General features: G+C 36.1%; 1 protein-coding gene across 1 annotated transcript in view; it reads right to left on the bottom strand.

Moving 5' to 3' along the window:
* The window catches only part of LOC131693077 (bromodomain-containing protein DDB_G0270170), a 505,027-nt gene that overhangs the window by 45,299 nt on the left and 441,768 nt on the right, over nt 1-17,960 (bottom strand). The window contains exon 5 of the mRNA XM_058980586.1: nt 6,045-6,639. Coding sequence (XP_058836569.1) covers nt 6,045-6,179 — 135 coding nt within the window. The 5' untranslated portion in view covers nt 6,180-6,639. The remainder of the gene's footprint in view (nt 1-6,044; nt 6,640-17,960) is intronic.

The following is a 17,960-nucleotide window of genomic DNA, read 5'->3' as shown; positions in this document are numbered from 1 at the left end:
ACCTCAAGCACAAGGACCACTCTAATTCAATTCAGTTGAAAAAATTGCCAAAAAAAATAACAAATTTGCCAAAGACGTCATAAAGCTAAACCAAACTATTTGGGGGCCATCAGTTTTGTATTCCTAAAAACGGCTTTGGGGCGCACTATGGTCAGCTTTCGATATGAAGGGGAGACCGAGGAGGGTTGAAACAATTTTTTGGTTTTGTTAGATAAATCGACAAAAACTGTCATTCGATGATTGCTTACTTGTTAAATTACTTACTTCTGTTTATGCTTTATTAAATTGCATAAGAATAACTGGTACAAATCAATAACAAAGCCTCAATATATTTAATTTTGTAACAATTCTCTCTTTGTTTTAATCCTCCTCATACCGAGGTAAGTTGTAACAGCAATGAATGTGAGTTGAAACAAGTAACCAATTACTTTAAATATTATTAAAACGTTTTCTAAAGCATCAAAGGTTACAATTGTGTCATTTTTATTCGTTTACACTAAGATAATTCCATAAAATGACATGAATTCTTATCATTATTTTTCACAGTGTATAATCTATGTAAAAACTGACACTTGTTTTGAAAATTAATGTTAGATTTTGGTTACAAATGCAGGAATTTCTGTACTTATCGCAACAGTAATAACAAAAAGTTACTTTACCTAACCATTAACTAACTATAACTGTAAAATCAAGAAATTTTTCATATATTTAGATATGTATTATTTTCCAACCACTTCCCCTAAAATATTCTACATTTATTAAAATGGTTGATATGACCAGTGATACTATTTATGACTAAAAGTGGTGCGGGTTTATGACAACAGGTAATTTGGAATCCGTGTCGGTAGTATTTAGTTCATTTTGGATTATGGTCTATTCGCTTTGGTTGAATTGAAAATTTACTCCAGAACTAATCTTATTATGCAGTGTAGCGCATTCCTCTGTACTTGACTCTTAAAGTGCGCAGACTCTGGGTCTTACTATTACAATTGATTCCGTCAGACACTAGTTACACTATAACCAGTTTTATTATACATAAATAATACATCTCTATACTTTTTGTAATCATTAAATACAACACATATAGTGTAAAATATAGTTAACCCTTAAATGCATAAAGCTGTTTTAACACAACATTGCGAAAACCATCTCAAAATTATCACAGTAATGTATTGAAACTATTAGACAATTTTCATAAAATTTGAAAATAAAAATAATTTGCGCCTTTAAGGGTTAATGTGACTCCCATGTTTGGAAATAAAAATCAAATGTGATATCAATTGGCACAAAAAATATCTATTGCACATTTTTAAATGACTTATTATGTACAACAAAAATGTTGCCAAAAACGGAACCCATTTGTTGCCAAAAACGGAACGTGCCAAAAACGGAATCTTACTGTATTTCAATAGTCAATCAAAGACTAACGTAAAACTAGAAAAAATCAACTAAATAAAGAAAAGCAGTAAAAAAAACAAAGAGAGCAGAAGATAACATCAATTTCTGAAGTATTACAGAAATGAGGGATTCTCAGGTACATAATTAGGGTTTTGGAATGAATATTTAGTTCAAAACATTTCTTACTTTTTCTTAAGGTGGAACAGAGAAAACGCTAAAATCAAAAACGAAAAAAGCACACACCGTGTGTTAGATCTTCATAAAGATCAATCAGCAGTACTGTAACAACGTTCTACATAAGCTGATTTATTTTTATGAAGATCTAACACACGGAGTGAAAAAAAACTGCTTTTTTTCGTTTTCGATTTTTGCCCATTCTCTATCCAACCTTAAGGTTCAACAGAGAGCTTAGGAAAGTAGTCATCTTGGAAAACGAAAAAAGCAGTTTTTTCCCACACCGTTGGAAAAATCTTCATGCAAATCAATCAATAATGTTCTACTAATGCCCCGAGTACATTGATTGATTCAGTGGCGTAGTGGCGTGTGGGCGGTGTGGGGGGGGGGGGGGGGTTGGATAACTACAACGAGTAGATCATGGCGAAGCGGGGAGCTAAATGGTTCCTGGTATCGTGACAAAATTGGGAGCTAATTGGTCCATGAAACGGATATCGGTACCGAGAGAAATTCCGTCACATTCTGTAGTTCTTCACTGACGGCGAACATGGACTGGAGAGTGTGCGAGAAGCATCCCCATAGCGACCATTCTCAGGTGATTCCGCATTGGCCAACGGAACCCTGCTGCTGCACGGATAACGACGACCGGCAAGCTAAAGTGGAAGACGAAAGCAGGCATTTCGGCCGGACAGTGTGACCAAGAACGAAGATGAGACTGAACCAACAAGAAGGACTGCGACCAGGGATGCCACATTGAAATCTGTGTTTCGGTCAAAAAAATCTTTTTACCATCTGTGATGACTAAAAATGGGAAAAAAATCTGTGGGAATCTGTGATAAATTTCCAAAAAATCTGTAAAAAATCACAGTAATTCCAAAAATCTGTGAAATTTTCATCAAAATTCCAAAAATCTGTCATCTGTAAAAAAGAATCTGTGATCAAAAATTATGAAAAAAAATCTGTGACATTACAGAAAAATCTGTGAATATGGTAACCCTGACTGCGACGGCTTGTGACGTTACAATGCCGCGAAAACTAGTCACGCAGTAGAAGACGGCGTACAGCTTACTGGGTAAAGTACAAATCACACGATACATCAGGCTTCCGTCACCGGTACGGAACGTCAAGATTAGTTACATACAGTTAAATGGTAACATTCACAGACAACATCAACGGCATGGAACGTTTTGACGTACGGCACATGTGAACGGGCACAAGAGAAAAGTATGAAACTTATTCTGACGGAACGGTTACGTTCCGTTGACGGAAGCTGATGTATCGTTTTAAGGACGATTCAGACGATACATCAACTTCCATCAACGTCAACGGAACGTCACCGTTCCGTCAGGATAAGTTACATGCAGTTGAATGGAGGCATTCACACACAACATCAACGGCACGGAACGTTTTGACGTACGGCACGTGTGAACAGGCGCAAGAGAAAAGTATTTAACTTATCCTGACGGAACGGTGACGTTCCGTTGACGTTGACGGAAGCTGATGTATCGTCTGAGTCGCGCTTTAATCGCTTTAAATTAGTCGCTCGATGCGCTACATGCTGCATGTCTCAGAGCCAGCAGGCGGCCTCGAAGAGCAAAATCTAAGAGGGGAGCGCAAGGCGACATTTCGGGAAACTAGGGCCGCTTTTAAATGGGAGATCAAGCTTAGCAAGCCAGTTTGCTATAAGGAGCTGTGCTGAGAAGTAGACGCCAATCTCTGGGGGACGCGTACCGAGTTTATTATATAATATTTCTAGAGAAAATTTTCAATAGGACGTAAGTAACAATGAGAGATTCTCTTTGGGGTCTTTCTCTTCTGTTCATTACTCGGCCATTTCAACATTTACTACTCTACTCTTTGCATAATATTCTAGTAAAAACCGTCGGCTTTCGATATGTACTGGAAAATTAGTGCAAAGTGTTGTAATGACGTCGTAATAAACGAAAGAGAAAGTAAACAAAGAGAGGCTCTCAATGTTACTTATGTCGTATTGAAAATTTTCTCTAGATTTCATTTTTTATAGAACAAGTCTTTAAAAAACGACAAAATTCCCTTTTTCCTTAATATTGCTATAACTCCGGTAGTTTCTAACCGATTTTGACCATCTATACGACGTTGTGAAGATTATTACATTGAATTTTGAATAAGTAATAAATTATTCAAAAACAGGTCAAAATAAATTTTCCGAATTATATACACATGATAAGACACTAACGTAAACGGTTTTGTTGGGTACATTTGTACACTATGATAAAGATTGCTTGCACTTAAAATAATCAAATTGATTTATGATAAAGATTGCTTGCAGTTAAAATAAACCATTACGGAATAACAGGGATTGCAAATAGCTCTGGGGAACAAATGTACCCCACAAAACCGTTCTAGGGTTAATCAGCATCGAATATTCCTATAATCCGGAATGAAATGGAACAACGCATGCATTCAGTATTTCTAAACCGACGTGCAGATCTACCAACGAAGAAGTAAACAAGAAGGAAGTCGGAACACGAATTCATAAAACTAAAAAACATAACACAAACAACGAAACTCCAGCAGTGACGAAAGTATTAACGAGGGTAACATATCTAACGAAAGTGAACTGAAGAATATTCGGAAGTTATTTGGCGGCACTGAAAATACCAAACTACCATATAAACGAATAGACAAAAAGGGATTGAGAGATAGTCTAAATTTATAAAAATTAAAGGAGAGTTATTCCATTTGAGGTTTTTCACTAGGAAGTTAATTTATCAGTCATTACATCAATTTTTGAAAGAAAGTTAGATGAGACAGCCAAAATGGTATAGTTTAAGTAGAATCAGTGTAATTGTGATAATTTTTTTTTCAATCTGGGTATTTTTATATATCTCTCAAAGGCAGTGTATTTCAAACGAGGTTGAATAAGACTGTTATAGGGGGTAACGTTGCGGGGTATATTTAACTTTATCTTTGTCGTTATATATTAATTCAGTGAGTCAAGAATAAGGATGCTGGCTGAGTGTGCAGGAACAGGTTTCACACAATGAATTTGGTTCTTCGAATCAGATTATATTCGAATTTACTAAAATGTTATGTAGGGGAGACCGGGGCTAGTTGGCGGTGTTTTCAGTTTTTATTTTTTACCGCTTTGATTTTTGTTGATTGAAAAATAGAACACGTTGCATGAAAGGACAGACTGTTGGGAACATCTCTGAATTTTATGAAAATGTTTGATACTTCGTCTTCATTTCTAGAGGCAAAAATATGTGACGCGGAAATACCGCCAACTTACCCCAGCCCCGGGGTTAGTTGGCGGTATGTATGGGGTAAGTTGGCGGAATGCCAGAAAATAAGCAATCAAATGGAAATTCTATTACGTCAGTGGTCCTTATTAAATGTGCCGATTGTCTTTTTAATAAAGCTATATATTATTCGACACTTATCATTATATTTCCATCTCAATACCCCGTCATTTTTGACTTCGACGCGTACTCCATGTTGGAATGAAAATTTTCGAAATCTTTCAGACGATTGATCGAAATAATTGTCCCCTGCATTTACGAGAGACACAAGAAAAAGTTTCTCTTACTTTGGAGTGAATTCCAGAAATGAAAGTATTTTATGAATATTTTTGCACTGTAAATAGTACCACCAACTTGCCCCGTGTGCGTCACCGCCAACTTACCCCAACAGCATATTTTATGAGAAAGGATTTAAAAAAATACTTTTGTGTATAGATAGGTGTAATATCTATACGGATACTGAAAGCTCTTTTCACGTACTATCGAAAAATATAATCATTCTGGGAACAGATTGAAAACTACCTTAAATTTTACAAACTGTTTAAAATAAAGAAAATTTACAAAGTATGCTCAAAAACACAATATCGTCCACAGCTTCTACAAAACAAATAGTTTCGCAACAAAACACATTGGATAATGCGTTTCATATTACTTGAGGTTCACAATGAGAAACAGCGCTTTATGTCTAATAGAAACGGAGAAAGGGGAATTCCGCCAACTTACCCCAACCGCCAACTAGTCCCGGGCTCCCCTATGTGTAAAAATGTGGAATGTGGCCCAAATTAGAATGAAAATCAAATCGATTAATAAATATCATCACCGCGATTGTTCTCGAACATTCTTGAATACGGTCCATTTATTTACAGTGTTGGCGGTAATTCAATATGTAGTGAAAATGCAAAATAGTGCTGCCGAAACCCGCAATCTCAAATTTCCAAATACATGCTTAAAGTTCCGTAATAAAAAAAGAAAAGGAGGTGTTAGTTCTGACGGGAAACAATACAATCGAAAAAATAGGCCGCTTTTTCATTAAAAACACAGAGGCAGTCGATTGCATTGGTTGAACGGTATAAGTGTAAGTGTAAGTGATACCTAAATAAATTTAGAAAATCTCTGATTATGCAAATTATTCTTGTTCATTTAAAGTGCATCCCATCGTTTCCATTGCCGTTCAAGTTTACTCTGACTCACCTGAAATATCGTATAACCGCTATCGTACATCCAGAAATCCTCCGGCGGATTGCCGGGCTTGGTGAGCTGTATCGCCAAGCATTGCTGCAGTATGAGCCGGCACTTCTTCGGCGTTCCGGGCGAGTTTGTACTCATGCTGACGCGGCTGGGTGGTTCGCAGTCTTCGAACGGGTGCTGCAGGAGACGCTCCACTACTGCCCGGAACGATCATAAGAACTGATTTTCTGCTTCAATTTCCGACAGCTGCCACCACCATACGCTTGGTTACTATAAGGTTTGCGCGAATCTTTCTAGGTCACAACAACTGCAACCTGCTTATCTTCTACGCGCGCGGTTTACTTTCACGCGTCGTGGATGTGGACTGACCCTTTTGTGAAAAAGGTTAATTATTTTCAAGATCAGCTGCAAAATAACCTGCTGCTCCGGAGGGCTTCTAGCTCTCTGGTGAACACTGTTATTACAACTACCTTTACTTTCGTTGCTGTACTTATCTATGGCTGCACGAGAGGAAAATTGGTTCCAGCGCAAGCTGGCCTATCAACGCGGGAGCCGCTGTTTGTTTAATCAGGCTAGCATTTTCCTCGATGCGTAAAACCTGGAATGATATAGAGAAAAAAAAATAAGAAGACGATAATTAGTATTTGTTAGTTTGAAATAATCCGGGTCTAATCATATAATTCGGAATGAAATGGAAAACATTTAAAATCATAGTAATTGGTCCTTTTATTCTCAAATCGATGGCCAGATGGCGAGAGGAGTTCACTAGGCGTTTCTCGACAATGGCCAACAGGCACACGATTCCCAGACATTATCAAAGTTACACGCGCTTTTCCATCGAATCGTTCGTTATAATTGTCGATGTAAACGCAGGTATAAGGCGGATTCAATGAGTAATTATTCACTTTAAGGTTTTTCTTTCTGTGTCGAGGCTGCGTCGTGGTCGTTCAATTTGTGTCTGGCCCCTGAGGGTACGTTTTGCAAGAGGCGGGCAGTATCTTTAAAATGACGTTTGGTGGCTTTTAGCAGCGGCGAGATAATTAATTAAAATCTTACGTGGAACCAGGTCAGATATCGGAAGCGCGCGGAGAATGCAAAAAAAACTTCATGCACTTGTGAGGAGAACGTGAAAATAAGCACTTACGATTGGATTTACATAATATACTGAAACAAGGCATCAATTTCTACAAACAACTGGTAGCAAATTCAGTAAAGTGGAGCAAAGTTCGGAAAATGCCACTTTATAGTGATTTCAAAATTCAGTAAAATTTCATATTTAACTCAGCGTTTGGTATCAGATAGCACGACAGTGATGATCTATCACTGTCTCTTGAAAGAAAAATAAACGACGCACCGTAGTCCAAAACTGTTGAAAATTTGTCAAAGTTAATTCAATATCTTGTAAATATAATTATTTCAGCTTTATGGTGTCTTCGGGAATGATTTCGGAAAGGGCGTCTGTCTTTGACATTGATATGCCAATGGTTAGTTCACCTAGTATTGCGATATTTATTGTTTAAATTAAAATTAACGTGCAAAGTTCTAGACAATCCTATTCCAAAACACGTTGCTAAAGTCAATATTTTAGTAAATTGTGGAACTATGAAACACTCCCAAAAGTAGTTTTTACTTAACAATGATTTTTTAAAACTATTACTTTGAAATTTCCTTCAAAATTAATTTTTGATTCGGCCGAAGAAATCACATTGCAAGAAAAACCTAATTACGATAGAATCGGTTAAGTAAGTTATAGTAAAAACATTCAATATCTCTGCAGAATTTAGCAGGGTTTCAATGAATTAGACTGTAAAAAAAAGTTAATCAGTGAACGTGAACTTAGATATGGTAGCTTATAGGAATTTTGATACATGTTAAATTATGTCTTCAGGTAAGCTGCCGTTAAAAGCATATTTGTCCCATGTTCTATGGGATGCCCTATATACATGGGACAATTATGCTTAGAACGGCAGTAAGTTACTTCAGTGAACTTCGCTTGCAGAAGAGAATATTAGCGTACCATTTCAATAACATTCTGCAATTTTTTTATGCAAAAATATCCACAAGCGGCACGGTGATGAATTTTCTTGTAGAGCGTCTCTAGAAAAAAAAACACGATTTGCGGTGTCACCTGCCATTCAAAATCTACTTAACCGATTTATTTCAAACTTTTCATATAAATTCTATGTGGAAAATGAGTTTTTCAGATAATTTACTGATTAAGAGGGTTTTTTTATTCATAAAATGGCGGAATTTTTCGTGAAAGATAGTAATTTTTGTTACAAATGAGTAAAAAGCACCATTAATTGAACAATTATCTCAAAAACTCAAAATGTTAATGATCAAAATATTGCGATTTTTTGCGTCCGAGAATGTTGTCTTCTTTTAGGCGGGATAATCCCGAAGTTGATTGGTTGAATAGTTTAAACACGAGAATGCCCGCAGATTCGAAAAATTGGTTCGAGAAAGCCGCCATTTTGGACGCCATTGTTGACACATTGAACTCAAAATTTTTTATTTTATGGATGAAACCTTAATAAACATTTTGCAGAATAGCGCACATGACATTTTATGGCTCAAAAAAAAAAATTATTAAGCATTAGGTACTTTTTTCCACAATTATATGAGGATCCCCTTAAAAACAACAGTTCTAGAGAAAATTTTCAATAGGACGTAAGGAACTTTGAGAACCTCTCTTTGTTTACTTTCTCTTTCGTTTATTACGACGTCACTACAACACTTTGCACTAATTTTCCAGTACATATCGAAAGCCGACGGTTTTTACTAGAATATTATGCAAAGAGTAGAGTAGTAAATGTTGAAATGGCCGAGTAATGAACAGAAGAGAAAGACTCCAAAGAGAATCTCTTATTGTTACTTACGTCCTATTGTAAATTTTCTCTAGAGTTATTTCCATGCCCACATTGAGGACTTGACCTTGAACTGACAATGAGGACATTATAGAGAGTGGATTCATTTTCGGCGTCACTGTAGGACCGCTGCAGTGTTCAGGGGAGAGATGGGCGAATGAATCACGAATCGATCAAAAGAATCTTTTCAAAAAGATTGAATGAACCGCGATTCTTTTTTTAAAGAACTGCGATTCACTTCAACGTCAATATTCTCTCTAATAGAAACATAAAACGAATTGAGTCAATTATTGAAAATGGAACTATGATAGAAAATTACTTCAAATATGTGTAACACGAAAGCGTTTCTTAAAGCCCTGGATTTTTTCTCGTTTATCTCAAACAATCATTTTTAAAAGTACGAGTCATTGAATCGGTCAAAAGAGTCGATTCGTTTTAGTGAGTAAATCGGATACGGTTAACTCTCCAAACTGAATCTCTAGTTCAGTGGTTCTAAAATTAGACCGTCTATACAAAAGTGGAGCGTTTTCTAAATGTACCGTAAAATTAGAGGAACAATAACTACTTTTTGAAAAGTTTTTCAACTAACTTCCTTGAGGTCAAACAGATGTTGTTTGATGTAGCAATTATTGGTACCAATAGATTTAAAACATATATGTTGTTGCGTGACTTTTTTGATTTATTACAGAAACAAAATAGATTTGTTGTAAATTTTCGTTCTCTATTTTCGTGGCAACATTCGACAAATTGGCCCAGGCGAAAGAATTTATTTTGTATAACAACTTAAAACACGTGAGTGATAACGCTATAATCAATATCCACAATATCCACAATATATTGACAATTCTAGGAAGTTCACAAATATATCATATACGCCAGTTCTCCATCCATTCTCTGACCCAGATGTCATATATACTAAGACGAACACAAACACAGATAGTCACACGACTAGCATGTAACAATTGTACACTAGTACTGTACTAAAAACTACAGTTATTGCAACATAACCTCTAATAGGCTTCTTTCTTTAAATATTATAGTTAGCCAGTGGACGATGACGAATTTGACAGATAAATTCACACACAGTCGTCCCCACTGCGAGCCGTGCCTACAAACACTGAAATTAAGCTGTGGCCCACAGAAAAAGTCAATCCACGCGGATTGAATATTATGCTCTGTAAAACAATAAATTTTCGAATGTAAAAGTATAAATAAAATATATTAAGCGTTATAAGAATGTTTTCCACACACTCCTATATGGAGCAAATGCATTTTGCTGTATGGAAATTTTGTGCTACAGTTATCCAAATTACAGCTTCTATACAGAAAATATGCGAAGTAGTATTTGAATCAAAAAAAGTAGACTCATGTCATGCACAGATTTGGCAATTTTTGAATAGGACGAACAATGAATAACTTCCTAGTTTGCTTTCTCTTTTGATTTCTATAGCGCCATCAAGATGTCCATTATAGATCCAGTTCAGATGGAATGATGTCGGTTAGCTTGCGTAGCCAAAAATTCGGTTTGGTGGGTGTTTTGATAAAAATCGATGATTTTGCGAAAATGCTAGAATTTCCTGTAACTTTGATAAAATATTGTATACTAATTGAATAGCTTTCGAAGCTTTACATATAACTTTCTTTTGTAATATATTTTAAATGTTAAATAATATAAGTTTTAAAGCGGAAAATATATTCAAAAACTTTTATTACGGATAAATTGGCATAATCCCGAAACCGTCATCTTTGAAGGTTTAAAAACTTCGAGGCAATTTTCTAACATGAAATATCGCGTATTCTGATACAATCATTTTAGTAATGAATTCTGCTAGCAGTCAGTATGGTGTATAGTAAGAGACAATGTATATTTAGAACTGCTATTGAGAATGTTATTTAATACAATTTTGTTGAAGGTATGTATGCAGCATATCGAGCTATTAAATGATATTGACGAAATTTCTTTCAAATTTTCTTCAAAACAACTTTTTATTTTAAGATTTAGAAACATTCGACAAAATTTGAATTTTATTATTTATAAACAACAGAAAAGATTTGTCATGCACAGTAATATCAGAATAACTTATTTTAAAGGTTTTTGTACACAAATAGCCTAACATATTACGGTTCCATAAATTTGTGACTTCAACAAAGTTATATGTAATAGCGTTCTCGAAATGAGGACATTAAGTCTCAAACTAAATTTGTTTGAAAAGTATATTCTCCATGACTACTTCTAGGAGGATATAAAGCCAATTTTTTATCATAAGGTGTAATATTTACCGTTGTAAATTTTTTTCGAATATGTAAAATCTCCAATGTTAACGATGTGACTTTGACCTTAAATATTCTTATCATTGATAATATAATAAAAGTCAAATGTTCAAAAAATCGATATTATAGGTAAACGGTATTTTTCATAATTCTTTCTACTATCCGAAAGTGAATTTTCGTTACTGATTTTCATATTAAGTTTTGTCTCAACCCTACGAATGCTTGAATCAACATTTTCAGCAAATATTGAAATTTATTCATTTTCATAGGCATATAACCGATTCCAACTTCGCTTTCCACTCGAAGAAATGTCAGATTTCTTTTGCTAGAATCGTGTGATCGATTAATTACGCCTAAATCGTTAAATTTGGGTCAATGACGTCTTCGGAGAAATTTGTGGACATTATAAGCCTTTTCATGTGGTGTTGTTTTTTTAATGACTAACCTCTCTAAAAGTGAGATATAATTACCAACTTTATTGCAAGTGCATATTTTAAAATTATGTCTTCGGCAAAGTTGTAGAGCAATCTTTTGTCAACAACTTTGCTTAAGACACAAAGTCTTTATCTTTAAAAGCAAACATTACTGTTGGTTGTTTGTGTGTGATCCTTTTCAAACCAATTCATTATTTTAACTTTTAAATATCATTCTGATAAGTGCGATAAATTTCGCAAAAAAGGCTTGAATTACCAAAATGGACAACTTTCGAAAATACAACAGTGGATTATTTCGTGTATTTTCAAAGTAATTTGGCAATTTTTAAAAAAAATAAGGTATTTTAAATGGTGTTTGGTTGTTAACGTAGAAACGGCTGAGTTTACGTTAATAGTGTTTTCGGACTACTCATCAAAAATAGCAGGATTAGTCATTTGCTGCCATGATTTCATGATTGATTCTCCTATAAGTGAGAATTTTAAACTATTTTTTTTGAAAAAAAAATGATGAGCTAACGTCTTTGGAAAAGTTGTGGAGATATCTCTCGCGAATATCTTGGCTGAAAACATGAAGTCTTTTCTTTAAATACGCTATAGTTATATAGTTTGGTTGACCCCCAAAAATATTATTTTTAAATATCTGTTCAAGTATCATTCTTATAGGGTTCATATATTTTACGAAATTATTTCAATCGTCAAAATACACAATTTTTATTAACGCATAGTTTTTCTTTTTTCTAGTATTTTCGAAAATATTGGGAATTTTTAGAAAAACAATAGTTTTTTTCAAATCATTCATAACTCTACTGGAGACAAGGAGAAACAACTGATCTCTATTGAGTTTTACAGTGTTGATGTAACATTTTCGATTACAACTAGAGCTAGCTGCCCGTTCAAAAGTTATTACTTTTATTTATTTATTTATTTATGCTGAGGTTTTATCTAATGTTTTTTATGGGTCATTCACAAACTGCAGTCAATAACTTCGAGTGTGCTATATATAGAGATTTTTGGTCTTTAGTATCTTGATCTTTAACATCTTGTTTGTCATACTCTGAAAAAATTGTAACAAATATCTGACTTCAAGAGGGATTAATAACTATAACTATTAGATCGGCAGCAATTTTGAATTTTTTTTCGGAACACTCCTAATTCAAATAATAATTGGATGCAAAAATCATATGCAAAATATGAGCTTTTTCCGATAAAAAATTCTACAGTAATTCTGCATACCTCAAAAATTTTGGTCGCAGCTTATTTTTATAACGGACAGCTTTGTTGAAGGTTGCATATTGATTGGAGGTTCCCCGACAAAGTTATTTAGCTTTGAAGACCAATCGATTTTTTTGAAATTGCCTATTCTAAGCATGCGCGAGAAAGAGAAGCTACACATAATTTTAGTTGAGAATATCTTTTTACTGCAAAATCGGATCAATTTGCAGTCTTCGGCAATGTTGACCCTTACACCGTAAGCTATATATCTGCAGATTATGGGATACATAAGATGATACTGGCATTTTTAATGAATTTATTGTTTATTTTGCCTATTTTTCATATATTTTACCATACAAACTTGAAAACTCTTGTGAGTGAACTAGAGTTTTCAGAAAAAGCTCATATTTGACAAATGGCATGGGAAGCCAATTACCGTTTGATTTAACAGTGTTACAAAAAAAAGTCAAAATTGTTGCCGGTCTAATAACTATATCATCAAAATGAAGCTCTTGGATCATCATCATAAAACTTGTAAGTGTTGGATGAACACTAACTTAGTGACAGGACTAAGCTAGCGCCGGATTGATGCTAGCTCCAGAAAACGGCGCTAGCTTAGACTTATCACTAAGTTAGTGTCGGATTCTGACAGGGGCGGCGAAACACTTTACGCCCGAGTGGGTAGAAAGCATAGGGTAAGGGGTCCATTAGTAAGGATTTTTTCTCTTTTCGCAATGCACACACTTACATTACATTCACATTAAATCACGTTCGTTTATGCAAATGGAATTGTGGTACATCGATGTTTTCAAATGTGTGTAGTGCGAGATACATGCGTTGCGCATCTAAATTTTTTGTAATGGTTCAAAATTTCGAGTGGGTAATTACCCACCCGGTTATTTTCGAGTGGGTAGTACTACCCATACTACCCACGCTTTCCGCCGGCCCTGGATTCTGATGAGACGAAGTCGAAACGTAATTTCCATAACTAAAAAAATTATGGAATCCCGACTACAAGACCAGTTACAAGATCCAATTCCCACAATTTTCTAAAAGTCTCCGTGATGCTTTATTGATCAGTTTCAAATTTTAAATTTAATTATATTAGTCAGCATCAATGAGTTTTTTCTCAATCCACTAGTTTTGGCTTGGAGAGGGTTTAACCATCTACTCTCCCTACAGTTATTGACGGAAGAGAGAAGTTCAAGAATTAGACTGAGCGTAATACTAGGTTTGTTTTATACTGATAACAAAACAAATCTTGAAAAATTCCGCCATGCACTACTTTTATTTGAAACTGCTAGCTGTTTGTTTTGTTTATTTTATCCATATTCATTCATCCAAAGCTGATATACACGAAATACCTATTCATAAATTGTACTTTTTTGGAACAAATTCGAAAATAAGTTATGAGAATGCTTCAAATTATACTTCAAACTATACTTCAAATTATTCTTCAAACTATATTCCAAACTACACTTAAAAATTCCTGAATGCAAAAGAATAATTTTAAAATTAATTATACATAAACCACATATTCTATCTTCTACCACTTAATCATTCCCACTGCAAACCGTGTGATATCGATAAATTCGTTCCACATAATATAGTTACTATTTTTGCCATTCCGATTGGATGCTTTTCCAACAAACAACGTAAAATTTGAATACCCGCTCCAAGCAGACCCGCGCGGTTTCTTTTGATTGGCCTTGTTTATGTAGCTTTTGCCTACATAAAGATGCATTCCCACGTCAGAGGAGATCGCCGTCCCTCCTCCTCCTCTCTCGGTCGCGTTTTCTTCTTTCGATCGTATCGATATTAATTTGATTAGCACGCGAGGCTTGCTCGTTCACGGTTAAACATTCGCAAATTAGCGTGCGAATTCGACGAACCGAGGGGGATCCGGCAGTTACGGTAGGGCAGAAGAAGTGTGAGAAATTTTTTGCGCTTTTGCGCTGATTGAAGTATTACATTGTGGGGCACTATGGATCGACATGATTTCGAATTGAAATAAAAGTTGCCCTAGTGGACTTGAGCCAATCCGATTACCTGCCAGGCGGACAGAGATTTATTGTTGAAGTTGGTGCTCTAAGCGCTCGGAACACTTTTCTATAGTGTCCTGAAAGGAGCGTGCGAAACTTGGCGCCTTTTGTGGAACCGTGAAAATCGAAACATGATGTAATCAGTGCCGCGCTTAGTCACTATGCACATACCTTTCGAAGCTTGAACTATTGGCACTGCCGGAGCGATTTGTTTGTTATTCACCTTTAAAAAAAATCGAAGAAAAGAATCCCGCGCGCCGAATAAATGCCACAACTGATCACGACCAAATGCTATCGAAAACTGCGCGAGCGCGCGAAAATGTTGAAATTTGGCTGTGAAGATTCGGTTTTTTGTTCGAGCGACCAAGCATTGGGTAGTTATGGAATAAACATTAGAAGATTTACCCGCGTGGTGTCTTTTAGCAAACAAGGTCTCAGTGTTCTCCTCGAATGGTCAAGTGGTGTTTTGCGCGTGTTTCCTGAGCCTGTTCTTATGTTGCGAGGAAAGATTGTTTGATCTGCGCTTTGATAAGATGATGAGGGTGATGTAATTTGGATGGTAAGCTCGTTCAATTGCAAGTATGGAACTCGAACGCGCTTGACTCGAGGAAGATGACTAAACAGTTGGGCAAATATTGAATCGAGGCATGGAGAAGAATTTTGAGCATTTGATTGGCAGCCGCAGCGAGATTTTTTTTGAAGTGTAGTTGTGAGCCTAGTTTGAGTGAATTCGAATGCCAATACCATTCATGTTAAATCGTGCCTCTTTATTTCTAGCTGCTCGTAAAAAATAAAATTTAAATTAGAACAAGTTTTATGTTCTGTGTTAATTAGCTTTTTGTAATTTAGTCCAGTTCATTCAAACATCCACAACGTTTTCCCACTACATACGCATTCTTTTCTATTTATTTGTGTTCTTTGAAATGAAACATTTAGCTAGCTTAGCATAAAACCTTGCAGTTAACCGATTAACTAACATCACTTTCACAATCTTCCGCCACCGAGGGCACTGGAGGCCAGTAGCTGGGAACTTCTTTCGTGTCTTGCGTTTGAATAGAATTGCTAGAAATCGCACGAAGTCGTTGTTGAGAGCAAACATTTCCACGTTTATGTATGTTTAACCTTAAAAGATTCTCCGAGCGGAGTCCCTGCGAATCGAAACGATCGTAAAGCAGCTTCACTTTAAAATGCAAATGAAATACACGAAAAATATAAAACTTAATATTCATGACACCGCCAGAGGCGGCTAGGTTTTTCGCATATACACCTGTGAGTTTGTTTAATTCTCGCTACCTTCGTCGTCCACGACGTAGTGCTGGTCGGCATGAATCAGTAATGGATGCTGCGATGGCCTATTTGCAACTAAGTATGTTTATTTCTGTGTTCTGTGCTTATCTGCGCGAGTTTATGCAAATATTGATAGTTTGCCTAAGTGATGCTCAATAGTGATCGGATGCCCTAAGCGATGGTCACCTGATGAGGCTGCGATGAGTACCGTTAGGCATGACACATTTTCTTGGTTTTCTAATCGAGAATTCGTTCGCATTGTGAGATATTTTCATATCTCAGCGCACACTTTCAACAACTTTCACATAAATGCACCGTACCTTGTCCTATGAAACAAACATATAGAAAACGGGATACATATCGACAATCAAAATATCTTTAATTAGTTATGCCTTTGTTTATGTACTTCTCAAAAGATTCAATATATTCGTATACGTCTTCAGAATGCATCAAAATGATACTTTAAGAATGACTTTTCCTTCGATTTTCCTCACTATCCTCAAGCGTTTTTTGGAATCGTTACAAACAGCATGCACAGACTCGATATCGGTTATTCCTCCCAAATTTCCAAAGGTAATTAGAGGTCAAACTTACTCAATGATGGATTCTTAATACACCCAAAAAATAGTAATTTTCAGGACTGGTAGTATCCAACGGGATAAACGATCGAAAAAGGTGAGTGAAGCTAAACAATCATGTGAAAAAATCCCCCCAGAGGCGAGATTCCAACTCACAACCTTCGAGACTCTGGCCCAGTGCACTAACCCTTATGCAGTCCCTGGGTATGATGACATCCCAGAAAGAACATATGATTATCGTACTGGCGACGGTATTCGTACTCTGCCTGCAAATCGAGAATCACACACAACGGCAGCTGACATCAGAGCTGAACAATTTCAGTGAAATCAGTTGATAGCTGATATCCTTCCGTTTTGAGCAATCACCTTTTCGGACGAATATAAATTCAACACTAATATCATTTCACTTACTGAATGATAGTGAGCAAGTAAGAATATTGGAAAACGATGATGGTGGATATAAGATGGAATATTAAACCAAGATTGGACCAACGTCGGACCAATATCAGCCCAATGGCCTATATTGGGCTGTGTCGGACCAATGTCAGCCGATATCGGACCAATATTGGACTTATTTCGGACCAACATCGGATCATTGTCAGACAAACATAGGATCAATGTCGAACGGTATGTTGTTTAAAATATCACTTCGCTGGCAGTCAATGTCAGTGACTAATGCATTCAACTGAAAATTCAGTAAAGTGAGTGATGGTTCAGTTTGTTCGCCTATCAATTTCACGTGTTCTGATAGAACTGGACTGATATTGTCCAGCTCTGTTGACCACTCCAACACATTTGATCTATTTAATTTCCCCGCTAGATACCAAGGCCCGGGTTTTTATTATCGTCTGATGTGCGATAATCACATTCTGGGATACCATCATGCCCAGGAATAGCATAAAGGTTAGTGCATTGGGCCGGAGTCTCAAAGGTTGCGCGTTCGAATGGTGTTTGGGGTCCTGGAAAGTCGAAGGAAATGCTTGATTTGTCCTGGTTTTTCTTCTATGAGCCTAAAATATTTTTCGTTATTGTGTCTTCTTTAATCTCTCTTTAGTGCCTCCTTATTTCTCTTCCCAACTTCCTTTTTTTAAATGGATATTTAAAAGAGAAAGAGCGAGATGTTCGTATGTACGTAGCATATAAATGAGCTGTAGTCCGTTTTTCTGGAGACTTTGGCAGCCGAACAAATCGAACCGATTCCAGTTGTGGACCAAACTGTGGTCGCTAT

The sequence above is a fragment of the Topomyia yanbarensis genome, chromosome 3, assembly GCF_030247195.1.
Source record: "Topomyia yanbarensis strain Yona2022 chromosome 3, ASM3024719v1, whole genome shotgun sequence".
Taxonomy (NCBI): domain Eukaryota; kingdom Metazoa; phylum Arthropoda; class Insecta; order Diptera; family Culicidae; genus Topomyia; species Topomyia yanbarensis.
The sequence above is the reverse complement of the archived record's forward strand: the minus strand, read 5'-3'. Positions and strand labels throughout refer to the sequence as shown.